The sequence below is a fragment of the Moschus berezovskii genome, chromosome 12, assembly GCF_049115385.1.
Source record: "Moschus berezovskii isolate FMDL1 chromosome 12, NW_MosBer_1.0, whole genome shotgun sequence".
Taxonomy (NCBI): Eukaryota; Metazoa; Chordata; class Mammalia; order Artiodactyla; family Moschidae; genus Moschus; species Moschus berezovskii.
This window is the reverse complement of record NC_142471.1, coordinates 34,546,014-34,571,023: the sequence shown is the minus strand read 5'-3', so window position 1 is coordinate 34,571,023 and position 25,010 is coordinate 34,546,014. Positions and strand designations below refer to the sequence as shown.

The window sequence follows — 25,010 nt, the reverse complement described above, 5'->3', positions numbered from 1 at the left end:
AAAGGCAGAGGAACCAGAGATCAAATTGCCAACATCCGCTGGATCATGGAGAAAGCAAGAGAGTTCCAGAAGAGCGTCTATTTCTGCTTCATTGACTATGCCAAAGCCTTTGACTGTGTGGATCGCAATAAACTGTGGAAAATTCTGAAAGAGATGGGAATACCAGACCACCTGACCTGCCTCTTGAGAAACCTGTATGCAGGTCAGGAAGCAACAGTCAGAACTGTACATGGAACAACAGACTGGTTCCAAATAGGAAAAGGAGTGCATCAAGGCTGTATATTGTCACCCTGCTTATTTAACTTATATGCAGAGTACATCATGAGGAATGCTGGGCTGGAAGAAGCACAAGCTGGAATCAAGATTGCTGGGAAAATATCAGTAACCTCAGATATGCAGATGACACTACCCTTATGGCAGAAAGTGAAGAGGAACTCAAAAGCCTCTTGATGAAAGTGAAAGAGGAGAGTGAAAAGGTTGGCTTGAAGCTCAACATTCAGAAAACAAAGATCATGGCATCTGGTCCCATCACTTCATGGGAAATAGATGGGGAAACAGTGGAAACAGTGTCAGACGTTATTTTTTTGGGCTCCAAAATCACTGCAGATGCTGATTGCAGCCATGAAATTAAAAGACGCTTACTCCTTGGAAGGAAAGTTATGACCAACCTTGGTAGTATATTAAAAAGCAGAGACATTACTCTGCCAACCAAGGTCCGTCTAGTCAAGGCAATGGTTTTTCCCGTGGTCATGTATGGATGTGAGAGTTGGACTGTGAAGAAAGCTGATCGCCGAAGAATCGATGCTTTTGAACTGTGGTGTTGGAGAAGACTCTTGAGAGTCCCTTGGACTGCAAGGAGATCCAACCAGTCCATTCTAAGGGAGATCGATCCTGGGTGTTCATTGGAAGGACTGATGCTAAAGCTGAAACTGCAATACTTTGGCCACCTCATGCGACGAGTTGACTCACTGGAAAAGACTCTGATGCTGGGAAAGGTTGGGGGCGGGAGGAGAAGGGGACGACGGAGAATGAGATGGCTGGATGGCATCACCGACTCTGTGGACATGAGTTTGAGTGAACTCCGGGAGTTGGTGATGGACAGGGAGGCCTGGCGTGCTGTGATTCATGGGGTCGCGGAGAGTCGGACACGACTGAGCGACTGAATTGAACTGAAGTTTAGGGGACACCCCCTCAGTTGTCTCCAGGCTTGATTGTGGAGTATTTCAGATTAGAAAACGCTAGATCGGGGGGTCAGGGTTTTGTTTGGAGGGGGTCTCCAATAGCTTGGGGGCTGGCCTTGTGCCTAGCTGAGGGGGCGGGCTGTTCCCCACCCGGCCCCTAACTCCGCGTACTCTACCGCGGGTGGAGCCTGGGCCTCGGAGACCCGGAGGGCCAGCGCGCGCGGTGTCCCCGCCTCCCAGGCGGGCTCGGGGCGGGGAGGTGGGGACCCCTCCCCTTCGCCCATCCCCTCGGGGCCGGCCGCCCGGGCTCCTGAAAGGCCGGCAGGGGGAAGGGAGGGGAGAGAAGAGGAGGGCGGAGGGACAGACCAGCGGCGGCGGCGGGGCGCGGGCACGGCAGAGCGGGCGGCAGCCGCGGGCCCCCGGTGAGCCGGGCCGGGGCGCACGGAGCGGGCCGCGCCGAGGCGGGCCCTGAGCCGTCGAGGGGGCCTGGCGAACACGCCCGGGCCACTTTTCCTCTCGGAGTTGTGACTGTGCTCGGGGGGCGGCGCCGGGGCCGACGTTTCGGGGCGAGTTTTTCCTCGCGGGGCCGGCGAGAGAGCGGCGCGCACCGAGGGGGAGGGAGGGGGAGCATGCCCGGCTGCAGCCCGGCCTCGGGGCGCGCCCCGGCCGCCGTCCCCACCTCCGCCTCCTCCTTCTCCTCCTCCGTCTCCTCCTCCTCCAGTCCCGCCGCCGCCGCCGCCGCCGCCGCCGCAGCCAACATGGCTGCGCTCCTGAGCCCGGGAGGCGGCCGCTGCTGAGCGCCGCGCGCCGCCCGGGCCCCCAGCCCGCCCAGGCCCCGGCCCATGGCCCCCGCGGCCTCGCGGCTCCCGGCGCGCTAGGGCGACCGCCAGCAATCGCCGCCCCGAGGCGCCCGGGTCCCGCCGCCGCCCGCCCTCCAGCCCGCCTGCGCGCGCGCGCCCGCCGGCCTCGGGGAGCCCGGGAGCCGTCCGGCCGGGCGGGGCGAGGCGGCAGCCACCATGGAGCCCCAGCGCCGGGAGCTGCTCGCCCAGTGTCAGCAGAGCCTGGCCCAGGCCATGACGGAGGTGGAGGCCGTGCTCGGGCTGCTCGAGGCCGCGGGAGCGCTGAGCCCCGGCGAGCGGCGGCAGCTGGACGAGGAGGCGGGAGGCGCCAAGGCGGAGCTGCTGCTCAAGCTGCTGCTGGCCAAGGAGCGGGACCACTTCCACGACCTGCGGGCGGCGCTGGAGAAGACGCAGCCTCACCTGCTGCCCATCCTCTACCTGAACGGCGTCGTCGGGCCGCCGCAGCCCGCCGAGGGCGCCGGTGAGTGTCAGACCCCTCTGCCCGGCCCCTCGCATCCGCCTTCCGCGACTCCTCTCTCCGGTTCTCCGAGAGCGGAGGTCGCGAGGGCCATTCATCTACCTGCCCTGGCCGCGGGGAAAATTTGCTTTCCTTCAGCCCGCCGGGGGAGGGGCTGATGCGTGGACCCCCCGCCCCCCGCTTCCCACGTCCCCCTCCAATCCCGCCCTTGCTGTGAACAATGCCCGGCGCTGTAGGCCTTCATTCTCCAGGTGCCGCGGCACGCAGCGGGGTCCACTAGAGACCACCGGGTCCAGCCTGCGGGGCGACCTCGGAGGTATGTCCAGTCAGTCCCTTTTCCAAGACTCTTCATCCACCAGTCCTTTGAGAACCTCTGCTAGCCTTCAATCAATGTTAAGGTCTAAAAGAACCCGGACCAGGGCTGGTACTCTTGAATTTTGGTCCCCGGCACCCGCTTTCAGGACCACTCGTGCCTTTTCACTTTCTGATTTTCTTAGCTCCCTCTGCTCTGAGCTCAAGTCGGCTTTGCTCGCCGAGACTTGTGGTTGATTATGCACAATGCCTGTTAGGTTTCTTTGGAAACTGTGGGCCGGGAAAAGTTGGGGGGAGTTGCATTGCACCATGGGAAAATCTTCGTAGTAGCTGCTGGGGCTCAGTTCCTTTCCTGAGGGTGCGCCAGCTGTTTGAGGAGGGAGAGCTGGTGGCTGGTACCCACGGATGGCGGGTGATGAATCCTTGAGTATTCCTGTGTATGTATGTGTGTGTGTGGGGGGGTATTACTGGGAGTTGGTGACAACTGGTAGACTTGGCATGGCCTGTTTGGGGACTGTGGAAAGCCAGGCTTTTAGACAGGGAAGCCGAGGAAGAAAGCATAATTCTGAGGAAGGAAGAGCCAGCAATTGTTGGGCACCTACTGTTGTGATAGGCACTCTGCTTTGTCACGTTTAATTGTTACCACTCTGTGAGCTATGATTCCTACTTTGCCAGAGAGAAAACTCCAGCTTGGAGTGGTTAAGTCGCTCAAAGTATTGGGCTCCAGGAGTTTCCAATTATGACCCATTGTTTTATTTAACCCCTTTGGAGCCAGGAAGCAGCAAGTGCCACCTTTTCTGTGTCTTGTCTTTGTTTTAAAAGTGAATGGAGAGGGCTGACAAACTGCCTGTAACAACTTGTAGGCCACAGGCTGATGAGACCCGTTTATTTGACTGTTAAAAGCCTGACTTATTAAGGAGATGATTTTATAAGCTGTTCCTGGTAGGATATTGGCCATCTCAACCGACTTTTTGTAGTGAAGGCAACTGACATACAGAGACTGAACTGCTGGCTACCCAGCAGATTGTTTCATTGATGGCCCTTCTGTCTCCACTGTGGGTTTCTGACTCTAGCATTTTCGTCTCTCAAATCTACATTGTCCCCCAATTATGATCATTTTGCTGGTCAACCTAGTCCTCCCCTGGGATGATGGTTTGGAAGATGTTAAGAAGAGCTGTTGGATGTGGCTATGAGGATAATAAGGTCAGAGGGAAATCTCTTTGGGGTAACTTTTTCTTCTTTTTCTTTTTAATTAATTTTTTTATTGGAGTACAATGTTGTAGTAGTTTCTGCTGTTAGTTTCTCACTTTACTAAGTGAGTCAGCTAAAGGAATCTCCTATATCCCCCTCTTTTGTAGATTTCTTTCCCATTTAGATCACCACAAAGCACTGTGTAGAATTCGCTGTGTTACACAGTAGGTTCTCCAGTTATTTACCTATTTTATACATAGTATCTTTTTAATTGCTTGCTGTCTGTTTAGCTGTCTGTGTTTGAAGGAAGAAATTGATCAAGGAAGCTGGTAGAAGTTAGAATGCAGACTCAAGTTCTGGGTGGGCTGTGTTTGAATTAGTGCTAGCTTTAATCTCTGGAATAGATGAATTGTCATTAATTAGGTCCCTCTCTTTTCCATGCCTGGTGGATAAAGGTGGGGCCTCTCTGAGCTGAAGTTCTGGAAGCTGGTGTGACTTCTAAGGAAAGGATGAAATAAGGCTTGAGTTTTATTCTCAAGGGCAGCTTTTCAGACCCTAGTTTTAACACAGTGTAGAGTTGTGTTGCTTTTCAAAGGAAAGTTGTTCATTTTGGTTTGGTTGTTGTTCGCTAAGTCGTGTCCGACTCTTGCGACCCCACGGACTGTAACCCACCAGGCTCCCATGTCCATGGGATTTCCCGGGCAAGAATATTGGAGTGGGTTGCCATTTCCTTCTCCAGGTGATCGTCCCGACTCAGGGATCGAACCTGGGACTTCTGCATTGCAGGTGGTCTCTTTACTGACTGAGCCATGAGGGAAGCCCAATTTTAGTTAATACTTTAGAAAAAAGTAGGATGGCATTTGACCTGGTAAGATGCCATGTAGAGCTTTTGGGGATGAGGGATGACATGGTGCAACATAAACCGCAGAGCCTTGGGATCTCTGTAAAGGATGAATTACTGTGCAGTGATTTTCCAGCATATTTTCTTGCAGCCAGGGAGCCCCTCTTACGGTACAGAGCTCAGTGCCAGAAAGGACTGCTCAGGTTGCAGGGATAGAAGCAGCGGTTTCATCCCCGAGGAGCCAGAGCCAGGGAGGCGCAGCCCTGTGTCCTGGTCTTTGCCTCCCAACAGGTTCTGCTTCGCACACAGGTGCACAGCTCTGCCTGTCAGTCAGCTTTAGTGCAGGGCTCTCGTGCGAGCTCCTGGGAGGAAACTGTTGGCTTCCCAAGATCCATAACCTCAAGGGGAGGCCCCCTTGTCACTGTTTCTCCATCTAAGGTGCTGCCATCACCCAGTTAAGGGCTCCCTTGGTGGATTTCACATCCCATGTGGACCCCTGGTCTGGAATGCCCATCCCCTGGCTAGCACTTGTGTGCTGTGGGACTTTGTTGTGCTGCAGGGAAATGATGTCTGACAGCTCCCGACATGGGGTCTGGAACTGGGGGAAACTGGCCTAGGGGGCACTGGGCAGGTAAGCAAATCAAACTCATCTATTCTGTTCATGCTCAATTAGAGAGAGCCCGGACATTTATGATCTCCCATGCTTAGACCTGGAGTTTGAAGGTGACTAAGAAGCCACAGTGTGGTTTTATTCTGGGGGCAAGGGGGACTTCTGTAACAGAATTGACAGTGCTTTGCTATTGAGCATTTTCTATCTTACAGCGTACTTTAGCATCTCACTTAATTCTGTGGCACCCAGTGGCATGAGTGCTGCCTTCTCTGCGTATGCAGGGTTCCGGGCCTATCTGTGAGATCTGAGGACAGACTGGAAGTTGCAGGGTAGAAGGGAGCTGGAGTCAGGCTAAGTGCCGCGCTCCAGATTCCATGTCCTTGGTGGTTTTTCCTGTTACCTGGGTAGGCCCTCCCATTACAGCTTCAAGCCATTTCCTGCATTCGGAGCTCTGTGGAATTTTGTAGCTTTCCCTTGTCCCAGTACATGAATGTTTAAGAAAGGAGTAGGTACCTTTGTCCCTGCTGGTGGTAGAGAGAGGAGAGAACTGTTCTCTTCTGACTGGTTCAGGTCTCTAGTTTTTCCCGCAACTATACCAGGATCGTGTTTGTTCACTTGGAACCCACGAGGTCCTTTGTTTTTTATCTTTGATTCATTTGCTGACATCTGGGTTTTCTCTCTTGAAGCTCCTCAACTGCCTGGCCCTGGGCTTCAGGGTCCTCATCTGTGAGATGGGGCTGCATGGCCTTCCTCATCTACTGGGAGGCAAAATGTGATTGAGGAGGATCGAAGTGTCTGGTCCTGCACTTGGTGCAGACAGGGCCAGAGTGCATAGGATGTAGTTCTAGCCTGCAGCTCGCTGCCTAGGTGGGGGAAGGGGACACTGAGAAGAGTGACATTATGAGACAGATCAGCTGAGTGATAGAAATACCACGGGGGCTTGATGGTAACGAATCTACCTGCTAGTGCAAGAGATGCAGGTTTGATCCCTGGGTCAGAAAGATCCCCTGGAGTAGGAAATGGCAACCCGCTCCAGTATTCTTTCCTGGAAGATTCCATGGACAGAGGATCCCGGTGGGCTCCAGTCTGTGGGGTCACAAAGAGTTGGACAAAACTGAGCACACACATCATCATCATCATAACTCTGTCTACCCCATGCTTTCCCCACATGCTCTCATCCACCTCTGGTGGCTCTAGGTGCCATCTCCACATGGAGGGCTCCCCAGACTATTTTCCCAGCAGGCCTCTCAAGTGGTGCAAAAGTGGCAGAACCTGGTGACTGCTGGCTGCCCTCCCTCCTGTGTGCCCTGAGCCGAATGTCTCTTCTCGTGCCCTCTGTGCCTTCTCTTTAGTTTCCTGGTGAGCTGACTGACTTGGCTTCACTAGAATTAAGAGGATGGAGACAGTAGTGTTTGCTGAAGAAGCTGAGGAAGGCTTCGAGGAGGGGTTGTGGCTTGAGCACGGTGTTGAAGGGGTTCTCTGAGTGTGCAGAGGGAAAGGAGGAAGTTTTGGGTGGGAGAAACAAGAGCAGAGACCGTGAGGGGAGCAGTATGTTGTCAGGTTGTAGAAACTAGACCAGCCTGAGTGAGCAGGGCTTTGGCATTGGCTCTAGATGAGTGGGGATGCAGAGATAATCTGAAGGACCATGATGGCTAGGCGGAGCGAGGGGTTTATATACCACTTGGAGTTTAGGCTTTGTACACTTGTCAGAAATTAAAGCTGAAGGAGTGTTCTAAAAAGGACTAACCCTGCCAGGCGTTTCTAGTAGGAGGAGTGCAGTTGGCTGCTGATTGTCAGGTGTGGATTATCTATTATTCATTAGAGGTTATCTGGACCTTTTATTGGCAGGCAGATTCCTCACCATTGAGCCACCAGGGAAGCCCTTGTTTGGTTGTTTTAATTGTGTTAAGAGGAAGTGGTAGAAGAACTTGAAAGTAATGATTGAAATGAGATTTCTAACAGAAAGGCAGTTATTATTTAATCCCTCTATGTATTAGATCAGGCATCTATGATTGCAGGCAACAGAAACTTAGCTCAAACTGTATTAGACAGGAAAGAGGGATTGATTGTATAATATTCCAAAACCTCGGAATGGATTGGGGTAAATGGCCTTTGGGTGATTGATCCTGAATGCCATGGGCTTTTTCTATTAATGTCATCCTGGAACATGACCTCAGGCCCTTCTTGGCTTCATCTTCACAGCCTCTGACCAGAGAATAAAGGGAGCTGAATCCTCTAAACCAAGCAGAAAAATCTCATGGAAGGATTCTGATTGGCTTAACTATGGTCACATGTCCGTGTGAGATCCAGTCTCTGTGGCTAGGGCTAGAGGATTGGCCCAACCAATAGGGTAGCGTGATGGGGTGTTGTGATTGGCAGCTTGTACCAGTACCATGTGGTTCATTAAGAGTGGGAAGAAGCAGTTCTCAAAAAAGAGTAGAAAGGATGTTGTGCAGGTAAAGCATCAGGTGAATGTCTACTACACGTGGTCTCATCTTCATATGATGATGCAGTTTGGTGTGGGATGGTGGGAGAGGTGGTCAGATTTTACTAGGTTTTAGACTTGAAGCTTTTTTTAAATATAAATTTATTTATTTTAATTGGAGGCTAATTACAGTATTGTAGTGGTTTTGCCATACATTGACATGAATCCACCCTGGGTGTACGTACATGTGTTCCCCTTCTTGAACCCCCCTCCCACCTCCTTCCCCATATCATCCCTCTGGGTCATCCCAGTACACCAGCCCTGAGCATCCTGTCTCATGCATCGAACCTGGACTGGCGATTCATTTCACATATGATAATATACGTTTCAATGCCATTCTCCAAAATCATCCCACCCTCGCCCTCTCCCACAAAGTCCAAAAGGCTGTTCTATACATCTGTGTGTCTCTTTTGCTGTCTCGCATACGGGGTTATTGTTACCATCTTTCTAAATTCCATATATATGTGTTAGTATACTGTATTGGTGTTTTTCTTTCTGGCTTACTTCACTCTGTATAATAGGCTCCAGTTTCATCCACCTCATTAGAATGGATTCAAATGTATTCTTTTTAGTGGCTGAGTAATATTCCATTGTGTATATTTACCATAGCTTTTGACTTGAAGCTTTTTATTCTGCTCTTTCACTTTTATCAAGAGGCTTTTCAGTTCCTCTTCACTTTCTGCCATAAGGGTGGTATCATCTGCATATCTGAGGTTATTGATATTTTTCTCAGCAATGTTGAGTCCAGCGTGTGCTTCATCCAGCCTGGCATTTCTCATGATGTACTCTGCATATAAGTTAAATAAAGTGGGGTGACAATATACAGCCTTGACGTACTCCTTTTCCGATTTGAAACCAGTCTGTTGTTCCATGTCCAGCTCTAACTGTTGCTTCTTGAGCTGCATGCAGATTTCTCAGGAGGCAGGTAAGATGGTCTGATATTCCCATCTCTTGAAGGATTTTCCAGTTTGTTGTGATCCACACAGTCAAAGGCTTTGGCATAGTCAATAAAGCAGAAGCAGATGTTTTTCTGGAATTGTCTTGCTTTTTTTGATGATCCAATGGATGTTGGCAATTTGATCTCTGGTTCCTCTGCCTTTTCTAAATCCAGCTTGAACATCTGGAAGTTCTCGGTTTACGTACTATTGAAGCCTAGCTTGGAGAATTTTGAGCGTTACTTTGCTAGCATGTGAGATGAGTGCAATTGTGCGGTAGTTTGAGCATTCTTTGGCATTGCCTTTCTTTGGGATTGGAATGAAGACTGACCTTTTCCAGTCCTGTGGCCACAGCTGAGTTTTCCAAATTTGCTGGCATATTGAGTGCAGCACTTTCACAGCGTCATCTTTAGGATTTGAGAGAGCTTAGCCGGACTTTTAGACTTTAAGCACGACAGTTAGCCTCACTGACTCGTCTCCCTCTCTGTTGTTCGGTTGCTCATTTGTGTCTGATTCTGTGACCCCACAGGCTGCAGCACACCAGGCTTCACTGTCCTTCGCCATCTCCCAGAGTTTGCTGAAATTCATGTCCACTGAGTCGATGATGCCATGCAACCATCTCGTCCTTTGTCTTCCCCTTCTCCTGCTGCCTTCAATCTTTTCCAGCCTCAGGGTCTTTTTCAAGGAGTCAGTTCTTTGCCTCAGGTGGCCAAGTATTGGAGTTTCAGCTTTAGCATCAGTCCTTCCAATGAATATTCAGGATTGATTTCCTTTAGTATTGACTGGATTGATCTCCTCCCTCTCTACAGAATATTTAAAACAATAACTACTTCACTGTGCTGTTTGACAATCCATGGTAGGAAAAAAGGAGCATCTATTAGTGTGGTGGGCAATGAAGCCTAGAACCAGCCTTAGAAGCAGAAGCTTGGGATTCTCCTGATGTATCTGAGGGTTATGTGAGAACTCCTTATAAACTATGCTAAACAGATGTCAGGGTTGCTTTTACTGTGGCTGTGGGTCACCAGGAGTAGAATGTAACCTCCGTGAGCCAAATTTGCTGTTGTATTCCCAATGCCTAGAATAGAGCCTGGCCCAGGATGGGCATTCAGTAAATTTCTGTTGCATGTATAACTATTCAGCTGGTGTGGCGCATGAGTGGCGTGTCCCTGTGAAGTTCAGATCCTCTTCAGAAATAGGTGCAGATTCCTAGGTGGTGACTTCACAGTGACAGAAGGCTGTGAGAGTGTAGGAAGGCCAGGGTGAGTTCCAGATGCACACACGGACATGTCCTCCCACAGTATGTCTGTGATGGAACAGATGGTGTGACTTTGGTGTCGGAAGTCCCCAAGTCACCCCTCAGGTACCAGCACTGTGGGACTGGCTGTCAGGAATCCTGTGGAGCAACCCTATTACCTGTTGCAGGACTAGAGAGCCCTTCCCTCTCTGCGCTTAGAATTTGAATGTCAGCTTGGTGTCCTCGAAAGAGTTTTGGATGGGAATCTGCTCCTAACTGCGCAATATCTTGACTTTTGATGAGCCTCTTAACTATCCAGGGCTTGTTTTTTTTCCAGTGAAAAGCTAGATGAGGTAAAGCTGGAAGAAGTTCAGGACTGCCTCAGTCCTCTAGGGCAGCAGTCCCCAACCTTTCTGGCCCCAGGGACCGATTTCGTGGAAGAAAACTTTTCCACGGGGTGGGGTGGAGATGGTTTTGGGATGATTCAAGCGGATGACATTTGTTGTGCACTTAATTTCTAATCTAATGCCACCGCTGATCTGACAGGAGGTCCCGGTCCACTGCCCAGAGGCTGGGGACCCCTACTGTAGGGTTCTCAGTACTTGCAAGGTGGCATTAGGTCCAAGGAAACTTGGTGATGGGGTTGGATTAGACTTCTGAGACTTCTTCTAGCTCTGTACCATGCTCACTATTTTTTGATTTAGCGTTAGTATTGAGTGATTTTTGTACTCTGGCTTTCTATTTCCTGAAAAACTAAGCAGTGTAGGAGAAATATTTTGTCTTCGTTTTTTTGGTCCACCTCATTCCAACCACTGGAGGAGGTAATGGCAACCCACTCCAGTACACTTGCCTGGAAAACCCCATGGACAGAGGAGCCTGCTGGGCTTCAGTTCATGGGGTTGCTAAGTCGGACACGACTGAGTGACTTTACTTTCACTTTTCACTTTCATTCATTGGAGAAGGAAATGGCAACCCACTTCAGTGTTCTTGCCTGGAAGATCCCAGGGACGTGGGAGCCTGGTGGGCTGCCGTCTGTGGGGTCACACAGAGTCAGACACAACTGAAGTGACTTAGCAGCAGCAGCAGCAGCAGCATTCCAACCACCATCATGAGGGGGCTCTTTATTTCCTATATCTTGGGAAGATGTGAGCCACACAAATAGTGGGTATAGAGCAAGAGGGCTGAACTGCCTGTCGTCCTTTGCAGTAGGGAGGCTGAACATGTTCAGAAAAGAATTTTAAATGGGTTTGAGTTGGGGAGATACTGTATGTTTCTTTTTTTTTTTTCCCACCTTTTTCCCCGGGGCAGATTGCATATCTCTGAATTGTGTGTGTCTATTGATTCGTTTGAGACAGAGTTCCATGGAAGTGCTACAGAAATATTTTAAATTAAACAGATACTTTGAGTGTTCCATGTTTGCCATCCAATTCTGAACCCTTGGTGGGTAATTGTGGGGTGACTGTTGACCTTGATGTTTCATTTCACACTCAGGGTCATAATCCATTTGCTTTGTACTTTTTTTTAATACTGTGGTAAAATATACATGGCATAACATTTACCATTTGAAACATTTTCTGCTATTTTTTGAATTATGGCAAAATACCTGTAACATTAAAATAACTATCTTGTTCACTGTTAAGTGTCCATTTCAGTGCTATTAAGTCCATTCTCATTGTGCAACCATCCCCACCATCCATCTCTAGAACTTTTTTAGTCTTGCAAAACTGAAACTCCATCAATTAAACAATAACTCTCCACTCTCCCCTCGCCCCAGCCTCTAGCAACCACCCTTCTATTATACTTTCTGTCTCTGAATTTAATCAGGTATCATGAGATACCCTGTTCTAGGTATCTCATATAAATGGAATCATAGAGTATTCATCATTTTGTGACTGGCTTGTTTTCACTTAGCATCATGTCTTCATGGGTCATCCATGTCAGAATTTCCATTTTATTTTTAAATTTTTAAAGGACACATTATATGAAATTTACCATCTTAACCATTTTAAATGTGCAGTTCAGAAGTGCTAAGTATATTCTCATTGTTGAGTAAGAGATTTCTGGAACTTTGACATCTTGCGAAACTAAAACTCTGTATCCATTAAACAATAACTCCTCCTCCCTCCCTCCTCCACCTCTGGGAATCACCGTTCTACTTTGTTTCTGTGAATTTGTTTCCTTTAGCTAGCTTGTGTAAGTGGAATTGTACAGTATTTGTCTTTTTGTGACTGGCTTATTTCACTTAGGGTAATATCCTCAACATTCACCCATGTTGTAACATGTGACAGAATTTCCTTCCTTTTTAAAGACTGAATAATATTCCATTTCATGTATATACCACATTCTGTTTATCTATTCATCTGCCAATGGACTCTTGGGTTCCTTTCACCTCTTGTGAATAAAACTGCTGTGAACATTGGTGCAGAAATACCTTTTTGAGGCCCTACTTTCAGTTCTTTTGGTTATATATCCAGGAGTGGAATTATGGTTGATGTGATAATTCTGTGTTAATTTTTTAAGGAGTTTCCATACTGTTTGCTTTGAGTTTTAATTAAAGGAATTCCTACTGTCTACAGCACCTTGACTCAGGGGTGAGTGGCCTGCCTGGAGTCCCAGTTTATGTTTTATTATTTTCTAAAAATTGTGTAATTTTTTTCCCCCAGACTCATTTTGGAAAGTTTGGAGACATTTCTTTTGGACTTTAAATATTTTAGTAATCATCTGTGACTCTTTTGATGACAGGAGTTGTTGACCATAGCATCCCAGCAGCGCTCATATCTGGCCAGGAGATGTTCACACATTTCCTTCATGTTTGCAATACTAATATCTCCATCCCCAGAGGCCTAGAAGTATGTTAGTTATTTCTTCTTTGTAGACACTTGCTCTTTATCCCATTCAGGGTTAGTTTGGTTATATAGACTTGAATCCAAGGTAACTGGCTGTTAAGATTTTTCTTTAGAAAAACCTAGATCAGCATTTCTCACAAAAACGTCTTCTAAACAGTAGTTTGGTGGGATGTCAGTGGTGTTATTTGTTAAAGGGTCCTGTGGTTAAGTACATTTGAGCAGTGTTGTTTTGAGAAGGTCACGCAGGCTCCTTTACTGGGAGCCTCTCAAGCCACCAGTGAGCCTGTCTTGGGACTTCACTGGAGTGGGTTCACTGTGCAGTGTTTCCCAAACTGATTTGACCACAAAACCCTTTTTCATTGAGCATCTTGCAACATAAGTGTTATGAGAAGTGCACTCTTGGGAAACTTTAGCATTAGTGCAGGGAGTTGGAACATCAATATATACCATCGTTTTTTGAATTTTCTCACAACTCTTTCATTCAAGGAACCAAAAACCTTAAATTCTGATACCAGCTGAAATGGGCATATGATTCTGGGGCTATTGGACTTTTTTTTTTTTTTTTTTTGCTGCGTTGCTGATTTTGATGTGTAGTGGATTCTGGGACCAGTAGGTTTTTAGGGAAGAGTGTGTGATCTTGCCTAAGTAAGAAGTATGACCTCTCTGGGCCTTCATTTATGTAGCTCAACAAGAATGGTCTCATTCTTGATGATTATTTGAGATGGTTAAGCCTCTTGACGTCTTTTCTAAGACTGAACTTTGGTCCATAGTTGGGGTTTCTGGGGGGCACCTTGGAAGGATTTGTAGAGACCTGTCTTGGTGGTTTGGTGACTGTGGGTCCAGGATTGGTTAACTATTGTGTGAATCTTCCCTGAGCCCTGGGGAGTTGTTGGGCTGGAGAGTTGGAAGATTGCCTGGAGAATGATGTTACTTCTGAAAAGACGGGTGATAGAGCTCAATGACCCAGGTGGCCTGGGCATCACTGGTGGGTTTGGAGCCCAGGAGTAAGGCCACAAAGAGCTGAGTGTCATGATCACAAACTTGGGGAGCCCCCACAAGTTTAAATCTTGGGTCTTAAAAAATAAAATAAAATCTTGGGTCTTCCATCTTAGGCTATGTGATTTTAACAAATCACTTAATCTCTATGGGTTTTCTTTTTCCTTATCTGTCAAAGGGCTAATATTCTTCTCGTAGGGCTTTGGTGAGGATCTAGGAGATTTATGTGAAGTGAGGGCAAGCTATTGCTGCTGCTGCTGCTCTAGGAGATACCTGCCCTTGAGTGGAAAGCCAATCCCCTAACTGTCCTTGGAATCAGGAAGTGTCACAGGGTGCAGAGAGATGCTCAAGGGAGGGTGGAGAGTGTGCATGGACTGGAAGTTCACGTTCCTGGGCTGCTCAGAGTACACCTTCACAGTGCTCTGGTCCTGGGGTCTGCAGTTAAGGAGGGCATTGCCATGAGCTGTGAGGAGTTCAGCTCCAAAAGGACCCAGGGAAGAGTTATTTTAAAGGAAAGGCGACTTAGAGGGGCTTGGATGCCTGTTTTCAGATGGACATGGACAGGTGATGGGACCTGCTTCTTTCTGACCCCAGAGAGTTAACTGGTAGAAGATACCGGGAGGTAGAATTGAGTCCAACGTAAGGAATAACCTTTCTCTCTCCCTCCTATCTGCATTTGAAACTATATATTATAAAATACTCAAATATGTGCAGAGATTACAAACTCCCAGCTCCCAAACTTTTGTCTTCTATAATATTTTCAGACAAATCCCAGCCATCATATTACTTTCTCCATAAATACTTAAGGAAGTGTCTCTAAGAGATAAAATCTTAAAAAAAAAATTTTTTTTTTTTTTTTACAGCTGACTGTATTAACAGTTTAATGTCATCTCATATCCAACTGATACTCGTTTTTCCTTAATGGGCTTCCCTGATGACTCAGATGGTAAAGAATCCACCTGCAATGTGGGAGACCTGGGTTTGATTCCTGAGTTGGGAAGATCCCCTGGAGAAGGGAACAATTATCTACTCTAGTATTCTGGCCTGGAGAATTCCACAGACAGAGGCTCTGGTGGGCTATCGTCCATGGGGTTGCAGAGAGTCAGACACGACTGAGTGACTTTCACACTTTCCTTATTGCAGGAATGCCTTTTTATAGATGGCTTGTTTAAATCAGGATTTTTAATAAGGTCCACACACTAATAAGGTTGCCTGGGACCCTTCCCTGGGCTTTTTGTTTAGGGAAGAGATTGTTTTCATGGTCTGTGCCATGCAGCTATGGAGTGGACTGTGGAAGGTGGTGACATTCCTTCCCTGAGAGTCCACGTAGATGCTGGATGAGCGTGGGTTGGTTATGTGAGGGAGCGGGTTGTGGAGTCTACAAACCCATGTAGCCCCAGGTTCCTCACGGGACTGTTACAGACAATTAAATGGAAATAACATGTGAAATGTAACTGTTGTTTATGAGTTAAATTATTTTGTTTTTTTAGCTGTGGGGTTTTTTTCACTAACTGGACTCTTAGGTGAGTAAGCCAGATTTATAAGCTAGACAGGTGCTATGGAGGCTTGGCGCTTGCCCCTTTTCCTTGTGGACTTCCTGAGGTGCCTCCATAGGGTTCTTTGGGTTCTCAGGGTTCCTTGGAACTGAGTTTGGAAACCATTGTGCTTGGATGCTTTTATTGTAAGATGCTCTCAATGATGAGAGAGGTGAAGAGCCACCCAAAGTTTCACCTTCCTTTACCTGAACTGAGGTGGGTTAGTGAGTGACAACTAGATGCAGAGACTGTTTTTCCACCAGATACTCTTGTCTTTGCCTGTTTCCTCTGTTTACCTTTGTAGGTTTTCTTTGGGGATGAACCATGCTCTTAAAAATAGTCTTAAAAATAGTTTTAAAAAAACTATTCTCTGCTACCCAAGGCAGTGATGGGGAAGGAGCAGAGTGAAACCTCATCAGATGGGGTCAGGTGGAAAGTGGTTACCTTTTTTGAAAAGTTACTTTTATAAAAATACCATTGCTGACTGGCCCTACCCCTACATTGCCTAAGAGAACTGTTAGTTGCTGATGCAAAAATAAGCTTCTTCTGACCTGCAGCCTGCAGGTAGGGTTCCTGGAGCTGCCTGTGTGGAAAGCCAGCAGAGATAATCACTTGTGACTCTGAGCTGTGGCCTTGGTGGCTGTCTCAAGCCAGGGTGTGTTTTCTCTGCCCACAGTGTTTTTCTAGGTGTGGCCTGTCTCTTTCCCGGGTAGCTCTCAGGCTTCTTTCTGGGTCAATTTCAGATTACTTGTCTGGATGGTAACTAACTCCTTAACATGGCCTGAGATCCCCATACAAATATTCTTGTCTATCACTTTGACCATTGTAAATCTGCTGTTCAGATGTGGTGAAAATCTATCCAGCCAAGACTGAGTGAGAGGATGACAAACCACATGGGAAGAAACTTGATTGTATTTTTAAATTTTGGTGTAAGAAGGCATACTTTTAAAGAAGTATAATGACCTTTTTAATAGTCACGATCACCTCCATTCTTCTTGCTCAGGGTAACCTCTTTTTCGTCTTATCTGGCCAGAACTTTCGTTTCCTGTTTATGTTTCTTAAGCAGCTTAAGATTGTTGAGTATCATGGCTGGAAGGGATCTTAGAGATGACTTTGCCCAGACTGCTGATTTTAGAAATGAGAAATAGCAGTCCAGAGACACAAAGGGACTCCCCCAGGCTCTCATAGCATGCCCTGGCGGAGCCGGACACAGGATCCAGGTTTCTCCCCAGGCCAGAGCTCCTTCCCAGGCTTCTCTGCCAGCCACAGGCTGGGCGGGGAGTCTCAGAGCCTTGGCTAGTTTTTCCTGATCCGGGCCTGGCTTTGCAGGCAGCAGCGTCTCCAGCAAGTAATAGGACATCGCACACAGTTCATGGAATTGTGCTGCAGCTCACCTTCCTGAACACTGAGAAAAATCTTTTATCATATCTTGCAGTTGGTATTAATATTTATGTTCCACTAATGGGTGGACTAGGCCAAAAGAAGTTCTTCAGCTTCTCGGGGCCTCCACCTGCTAAGAGGAGACTGGTTAAGCTTTGGAGTCCTTGTCCGATTTCTTTATAGAGTCTGCATTAGCTCTGTACTCTGGGCCATCCTGTGAAGGTCCCCATTGAGATTTCTGTGTCCCAAGCCTTGGGCACCCTTTCTCTTCTTCATGACACTGTTCATTCATCCAGCAGATGTGTTCCGAGCACCTGTCACACACAGAGGGTACTGTTTGGATGCAAACGTAGGATGTGACATCTACATTTAGTGCTGAGTCAGAGAATGGATCTGATGTTGGCAAGGAGGTACCTCGTCTCATTCTTTATATGATACAGCAAAAACTTCCAGGGCTGACTGCTGTGGCTTCTTATTGCTTAGTCACAGGACAGAGTTCAAGCAGCAGAATGACGCCACCAAGCCTCTTGCCTCAGAAGAACAGCCTTTAATAAAGATAAGAGGGTAAAGGCCTTGTGAACACTGAGCTGGCCCACCCCCATGGCCAACCTCAGTGGAAACTGGATCCAGGAAACGGCAAGAAAATAAACAAAACTAAAATGTGCTGGCTCTGGGTCCTTCTTGGAAAAAGTATAGCTGAGCCTGAAACAGCTTAGAATTTATGGCTTGAGTGCGAGTTTACGCATGACTGTCTATTCTCCTAACTCATTTCTTTTTTTAATTTTTGTTTAAAATTTTTATTGATTTATTTTTGGCTGTTTTTGTTTGTTTATCTTGGGGTCTCTGTTGCTGCGTGCGGGCTTTCTCTAGCCATGGCGAACAGGGGACACTCTAGTTGTGGTGCTCAGGCATCTCACTGTGGTGGTTTCTCTCATGGCGCGTGGGCCCCAGAGTGTGCAGACTTCAATAGTTGTGGCATGCAGGCTCAGTAGTTGTGACACACAGGCTTAGCTGTCCTGTGGCATGTGGGATCTTCCTGGACCAGGGGTTAAATCGGTGTCCCCTGCATTGCAAGGCAGATTTGTAACCACTCGACCACCAGGGAAGCCCCTCTCCTAACTCATTTCTGATAGAAAATGGCAGACCACCTTTATGAATCTTGTCATATATTCTCACCCATTTTATGATCTCAGGGAGAGGAAACAAAACAGTGACCATTTGTCTTTGCTTTCCACAGGAAGTTGTGGAATTTCACTTAGGCTCCTGTTTCTGCCCTGAGCCTCCTGTACGTGAAGGCTTCTCCTATGCAGACTCAGTGGAGGCCATCAGTGTCTTCTTGCATGAGATCACTCAGCCTTTAGGGTGGAGCCATGTTTTATCCGTCCGTCTGCCTACCCCTCTGCCCACCGGTCATCCATCCAGTGTGTACCTGGTCAGCGCTCCACCCAGTCTGTGCTAAATGTTGAGCTTGCAGAGAGGAGAATGTTAGCCTCGCTCGTGAATGACAACCACAGTCCCATACTGAACACCCCGACCTGGAACTGCCCTTTCAGATGGAAATTATGTCCTATTCTTCCTCAAAGGTTTTCATTTCTGGTTGCACTGTCTAGACTGGAGCTTTTAGAAATCCTGAAAAGTAATCAGCTTAGCTTATCGACTTCCTACTCCTCACCTTCCATTTTGTGGTTTGTAAAGCAGATGCAAGTGTGTTTGGTTGCAAAAATCTATAAGATTCTCAGAAGGGTGACTGAGAAGATGACTCCTGCCCACCAGGAGTTTATTGTCTCATTGGAAAGCCCAAGCCCGAGGCAGCCGGTATCCAGCTGGACAGGTCATGTGGCATAGAGAAGGCCGCCTGAAGGTCATGTATGGTGAGCTGGTGTGGGTGGGTGGCTGGCAGGCTGGGTGGGCACTGGAGAGGGGCGAGGAGGAAGGCTGGCCTAATGAGGCAGCATGCACAGTAGGGGCAGCAGGCTTGGGAGAAAATTCATTGTATGAAGAGTGGGTCTTCATGGGAATTCCGAGCTGCTGTTTAGAGCATGTACTCAGCAGGCCCTGGGAAAATGGGGTCAGGATAACCGGAAGGCATAGGGCAGGCCTGGCTCTCACATCCAGCCATTCTTCCTGCACCTGCACCTCTGTGAGGCTACCTGAGCCCGAGTGTCCTAGAGGAATAGGTGGAGTTGGCATGGGCAGGAGGGTGGTCTGTGGAGTGTGGGAGAGGGCAGTGTGACCAGAAGATGGTGGGGTGAGGGGGTTCAGACTGACTAGTCAGCCTCCTTGGAATCCCTGAAATCGTTGGCTTTCTGTGAGCTGTTAGATGGATTAGAAGGCCTTCTTTTTCCTCCTAAGTTTGAAGTCTGAGAATTACAGCTGGGATGTTTAGAAATGGGTTTCAAGGGCTTCCCTGGTGGCTTAGATGGTAAAGAATCCGCCTGCAATGCAGGAGACCCGGCTTCTATCCCTGGGTTGAGAAGATCCCTTGGAGAAGGGAATGGCACCCTACTTCAGTATTCCAAAGCTTGGAGAATCCCCATGGACAGAGGAGCCTGGTGGGCTACAGTCCATGGGGTCCCAAAGAGTCGGACGCGACTGAGCGACTGGCACCTTCATACTTTGCAAGTTCTCCAGGAGACTTGAGACCCATTCCCATCTGCTGGCCTCCTCTTTGGGGAGGAGAAGGGAGTGGTTGAAGAGTGAAGTGGCTGAGGGTGAACAAGTGACCATTGCCCTCTAGCTGTGTCCCCATGGCGACCTCATATAGCCTCGCCAAGCCTTGTCCCTCTGGTGGGGACTGCGATGTCACCTCCTTCTGAGCTGGTGTGAAAGCAGGTGGATGGAGTGGGGAAATGGTCCCATGCAGGTAGATGGCTGTGTGCTATGCAGGTGTGCTGTGCAGGTGATAGGTGTTTCTGTTGCATAGGATACATTGTCTATTTTTGTATTTCTTCATTTGACCTCAGCCACACTTTGGGGGTCCTTACTCCACCTTACAGTGAGGGGACAGATGGGAGAGGTCAGGTCACTCAGGAATCAGGTTAGTCACATTGCCAAGCACCTGTGTCTGAGTCAGGAACTGGGTTCACATCTTGGATCTCTGCTTACTATGACCATGGACAAGTCACTTTCCCTCTTTGTGCTTTGGTTTCCTCATCTGTGAAATAAGAATAATAATAGGACCTTGTCTTGTAAGAATTAAAGGAGCTGCTATTTGTGAAGTGTTGAGAGCAGTCCCTGGCACCCAGCAGACACTGTGTAAGCTGTAACTTGTTTTGTTATTGATGCCCCAATCCCAGGGCTCTTAAGCACCACCTTGCGCTGACTGCTGGGGTGGCTTGGTTGGTGGTTTGTTCCCCCTTCTGTTTCACGCTCAGGGTCTGGTCCACAAACCAGTGCTGGTCTGTAAACTCTTGGCTCCTGACCCATGATGAAGTTAGCACAGAGATTGGAATCAGCGTTTAGCAATCTTTAAAGCAGTTTGACCTTGCTGGGATGCATTGAACAGGTAGACTGCTCCAGGTGCTGTCAGATCACATGGGGAGTCACATGTGGTAGGAACTGTGCGTAGTAGTGCTCAGTGGTGCAATTGTGTGATGACAAAGAAGTGAAGGAGTCCGAGATCCCCTGTCGCTTATTCTTGAACAGTCATGTCCTTGGGAGGATCCTCCACCCACCGGAGCAGGTAGGACCCAGGACGTTTTGCAAGGCGGTGCTTGATGTTTGTGTTCTATCAGTGTGTAGTGGGCTTCCCCAGTGGAGGTTTTTATTAGGGAGCAGTTGTTTCCATCAGTGCAACTGGTGCTTACCGTGGCAAATGCTTTTCTTGTCGCTCTCCTAGTAGGCATGGTTCTGGCAGGTTTGGTAAGAATTGGCGATGAACTCTCCTTTTCCACCTCTTAGACTTCGCAGAAACTAGAAAGCTAGATGTTGTCAGTGGACAGCAGGGTGTGGGGTGGTGGGGACTCACCCCTGCTGGTACAGCTGTCCTGCAGCCTCTGGCAGGGCTACTGCTGGGCCCTGACCCTGCAGGCCCTCTCCTGGATGCCAGTAGCCCAGGCTTCCTCCCAGTCCCTGAAGGGGTGCTGCAGGGCTCTGTGGGTGGCATCGTACCTGGGAGAGCTGGCAGTGCAGTGGATCCAAGTGACACACACACATGGCGATGGGATGGAGCTTAAAGCATAGTGCTTGAGTAGAGCGAGGTGGACACTGCAGTGCTGTTGTGTAAATTAAGAATACAAAACAATGCCCATTTTGCAAGAACACAAAGAAAAAGATAGAACAATAGTTGCCTTTGTGCCTGGGGGAGAAGAGTGGAAGAGAATTGGGAGTAAAAGGAAATAAATAAGATGAGAGGTAAGAAGGAAATGGAAATGTCACTTTTTATGGGGTCCTCAAGGGAATGGTCTTTTGCTTGCTCCCAACTGGGCTGCTCCAGACGGCCCAGCTTCTGATGGTGTAGCATCTGTGTGTTTTGGCTGATCTGGCAACCTCGGGCAGATTGCTCACCCAAAAATGGCCTCAGTGCAGAGTTTCCCAAGCCATCGCAGGGCTGTTGTAGTCACCAGTGGGGGAGGGGCAGCTGTAGTTTGTGGAACAATTGACTCAGTGACTCCAAAGGGACGTGGGTGTTTATGATACTCATCTCGGTGATTGTGGGGAGGTAACTGAACTGAACCAACTCTTGATTTATTTCTAATTTTTTAAAATTTTTATTGGAGTATAGTTGCTCTACAGCGTTGTGTTTTAATAGTTTCTGCTATACAGCAAAGTAAATCATCTGTACATGTACATATGCATGGATGCGTGCTTGTTCAGTCACTCAGTTGTGTTGGGCTCTTTGTGACCCATGGACTGTAGCCCGCCAGGCTCCTCTGTCCATAGGATACTCCAAGCAAGAATAGGGATTTGCCATTTCCTTGTCCAGGGGATCTTCCCAATCCAGGGGTTGAACTCGCGTCTCTTGCATTGGCAGGTATGGTAAGCCCTACATATACATATATCTCCTCTTTTTTAGATTTCCTTATCATTTAGGTCACCGCAGAGCATTGAGTAGAATTCCCTGTGCTATACAGTAGGTTCTCGTTAGTCATTTTGTACATAGGATCAACAGGGTATAGATGGCAATCCCAATCTCCCCGTTCATCCCTCCCTGACCCTGATCAACACTTGATTTAAACACACATTGGGAATATGTGTCAGCAGTGCTTGCAGTAACCCACATTCGCCTCTTGGCCATAGTGGGAAAGTGTGAATAGTCACCCTTGAAGTTAGGTCTTCAGAAAGACAGCTCTGTTGTATTTGTTAAGCTTTTGATGCCGTGTGCTGCAAGGAAGATGGAGGTTTTAGCTTCAGGAAGGTAGAGTCCAGCAGTACTTGAACTGAGAACTTCCAGATGTTCAAGGTGGTTAGAAGAGGCAGGGGAACCGGAGATGAAGTTGCCAACATTTGCTGGATCATAGAGAAAGCAAGGAAATTTCAGAAAAACATCTACCTTTCTTTCATTGACTACGCTAAAGCCTTTGACTGTGTGGATCATAACAAACTGTGGAAAACTCTTAAAGAGACAGGAATACCAGACCATCTTTCCTGTCTCCTGAGAAACCTGTATGTGGATCAAGAAGCAACAGCCAGGGTAAGGAGCAACTTTTTAATTGCCAGCAGTCTCTGCCTTAGGAAAGGGAGTGAGCTCCCAACTGCTCCGAGTATTCAGGCAGAACCTCGGGGGTGGCAGGGAAGGTGCTCCTTCTGTCGTCTTCATGGTTGAACTAGATGCTGTCTGCCATCCTTCCTCCTCTAACTGAGTTGGGCTTCACGTTTTAAGTCCGACGCTGGTAATTAATCAGTTTAAAAATATAATTAGCCATGTTCATGGTAGAGAATTTGGAAAATGCAGGTAATCAAAAGAAGGTACTTTTACCTTCTTTTATTTTGCAGGTACTTTTACTGGAGGTAAATACTATAAAGCTTTTTGAACAAAGGAATCATTTTTCATGGGTGCACCATATTGCCCTTTCAGAATGTATGTCACCGGTCCCTCTTGATTGGAAGTTTAGGAATGTCTTATTTTTCAGTTGGGCTTCCCTGGTGACTCAGACAGTAGAGAATCTGCCTGCAGTGCAGGAGACCTGGGTTCAATCCCTGGGTCAGGAAGATCCCCTGGAGAAGGGCATGGCAACCCACTCCAGTATTCTTGCCTAGAAAATCCCCATGGACAGAGGAGCCTGGCAGGCTACAGTCAATGGGGTTGCAAAGAGCCCAACACGATTAAGTGACTAACACTTTCACTTTTAATTTTCAACATATATCATGTCACCGTGAGGATCTGTGTACTTTTTCATTTCCTTGGGGTACATATCTGGAAGTGGGGCTATTGGGTCAAAGGGTGTGGACATCTTTAAGTCTGGTGATAAAAATCGCCTTGATTCTGAGTTCCTTCTAGGTTCCTCTCAGAGTGGGGTTTTGAATCCTCATCTTCAGAATCCCCTGGGAAGTGTCTGAAAAGTGAAGACTCCCTAGCCCCTCCCCAGGTCTCCTGAAACAGAACCCGAGAGTGGGCTGGTCTCTCGTCTTCATTTCACCAGCACCTGGGAGAGCCTTCCCCTAGTGTGTGGTGCCTGCTCAGAGTCTGAGCCTGCCCAGGGAAGGGAAGCAGGGAAGTGTCTGTTCTCCCATCTGAGGGAGAACTGGGTTGTTCTTGCGGGTCAGGGAGGCTCTGGAGTGGGAAGTGCACTGTTTAGGGACCTGCCTCTGGCTGGTGTTTTTCTTGTCTGTTAAGTGGGAGTCTCCACTGTTTTGATGAGCTAGGTGACCTCCGTCTATGAATACACGCATGGGTGTTTCAGTTACCGACATCACCAGGTGAGAAGGAACTCACTGGGCCAGGCGCCTGGGAAGGGAGCTCTCGGAAAAGTGGGTCAGGATGGAGCTCATCTTTCCTCCTTTTCCCCACAGGGACTTGGGGCTGATGCACTGCTGGAACAGGGTGCTGTGGGTCCCTGCAGGCCCTGGCGTCTTTCTGTTCAGGTCAACCAGGGGAGCTGCTTCTGCCCCTAGCTTGTTGCTCATTTACTGTGTGTAGGAGTGAGCCCTGTGTGGGGCTCCCTGCCAGTGTGGGGGCCTGGAGAAGGCCCAGAGGTCACTCTCCAGCACCGCCGCTCCCAGAAGTCACCCATGCTGCCTTTCATCACAACTTCCCATTTGGATGGGCTGCTTCCTACCATTGGAGCTGCTGGTCCCGACGAGCTTGCTCAGGTGTACACACCTAAGGATGGAGTTGTGGCCAGGTGTAACCTTAAGGGAGCCACTCTAGATGGGCTGTTTACCAGTTTTTCCTGCAGAAGTTGAGTCTCTCCCTACCCTCAGTTTCCTGGTCTGTAAGTCCAGAAGGAAGATCCTTCATTCTCTTATTGAAGTAAACATACTGAGCTGTGGTGGCATCAAGATGAGTGATGTACATTAGGGAGCAGATGGCAGCGTGGTTGGCTTGCGGACTGGTAAGTTGTACTCTAAAGTGGGTAGAGATAAGGTGCCTGGGGAGCATGTTCAAAGAAGGGACTGGCTTTATCTCATAGAAGGGAGAGCTGGGTTGAGAGTTGGTCTCATGAGGGAGGTGACTTGAGGGCCAGGCTTTGAAGATTGAGTAACAGTTGTCAGGTGATGGGTAGGGACATTGCAGGCAGAGGGAGAGAAGCTTGGCAGGAGCCAAGTGTGCCGGTTGACTGTGGTCACTGTGCTGGCTGGTCAGGGAGGACTGGGGCAGAAGAACTAGAGAAGGAAGCAGGAGCTGGGATCCAGGCTATGAACCTGGCCTCCAGGTCTGCTTCTGATGCAGCTGAGCCATGTGGCTTGCTGCTGCTACTAAGTCGCTTCAGTCGTGTCCGACTCCGTGCGACCCCATAGATGGCAGCCCACCAGGCTCTGCTGTCCCTGGGATTCTCCAGGCAAGAACACTGGAGTGGGTCGCCATTTCCTTCTCCAATGCATGAAAGTGAAAAGTGAAAGTGAAGGTGCTCAGTCGTGTCCGACTCTTCGCGGCCCCATGGACTGCAGCCTACCAGGCTCCTCTGTCCATGGGATTTTCCAGGCAAGAGTACTGGAGTGGGGTGCCATTGCCTTCTCCGCCATGTGGCTTAGGCGAGGCTTAATGT

General features: G+C 48.4%; 1 protein-coding gene across 2 annotated transcripts in view; it reads left to right on the top strand.

Annotated features, from left to right (window-relative positions):
• The first annotated feature begins 2,047 nt into the window (after window positions 1-2,047).
• DLG5 (discs large MAGUK scaffold protein 5) overlaps window positions 2,048-25,010 on the top strand; it is a 134,141-nt gene continuing 111,178 nt past the window's right edge. For both annotated transcript variants that reach the window (XM_088842061.1, XM_088842060.1), the window contains exon 1: window positions 2,048-2,501. In XM_088842061.1, the coding sequence (XP_088698187.1) occupies window positions 2,198-2,501 (304 nt within the window). In that variant the 5' untranslated portion in view covers window positions 2,048-2,197. The remainder of the gene's footprint in view (window positions 2,502-25,010) is intronic.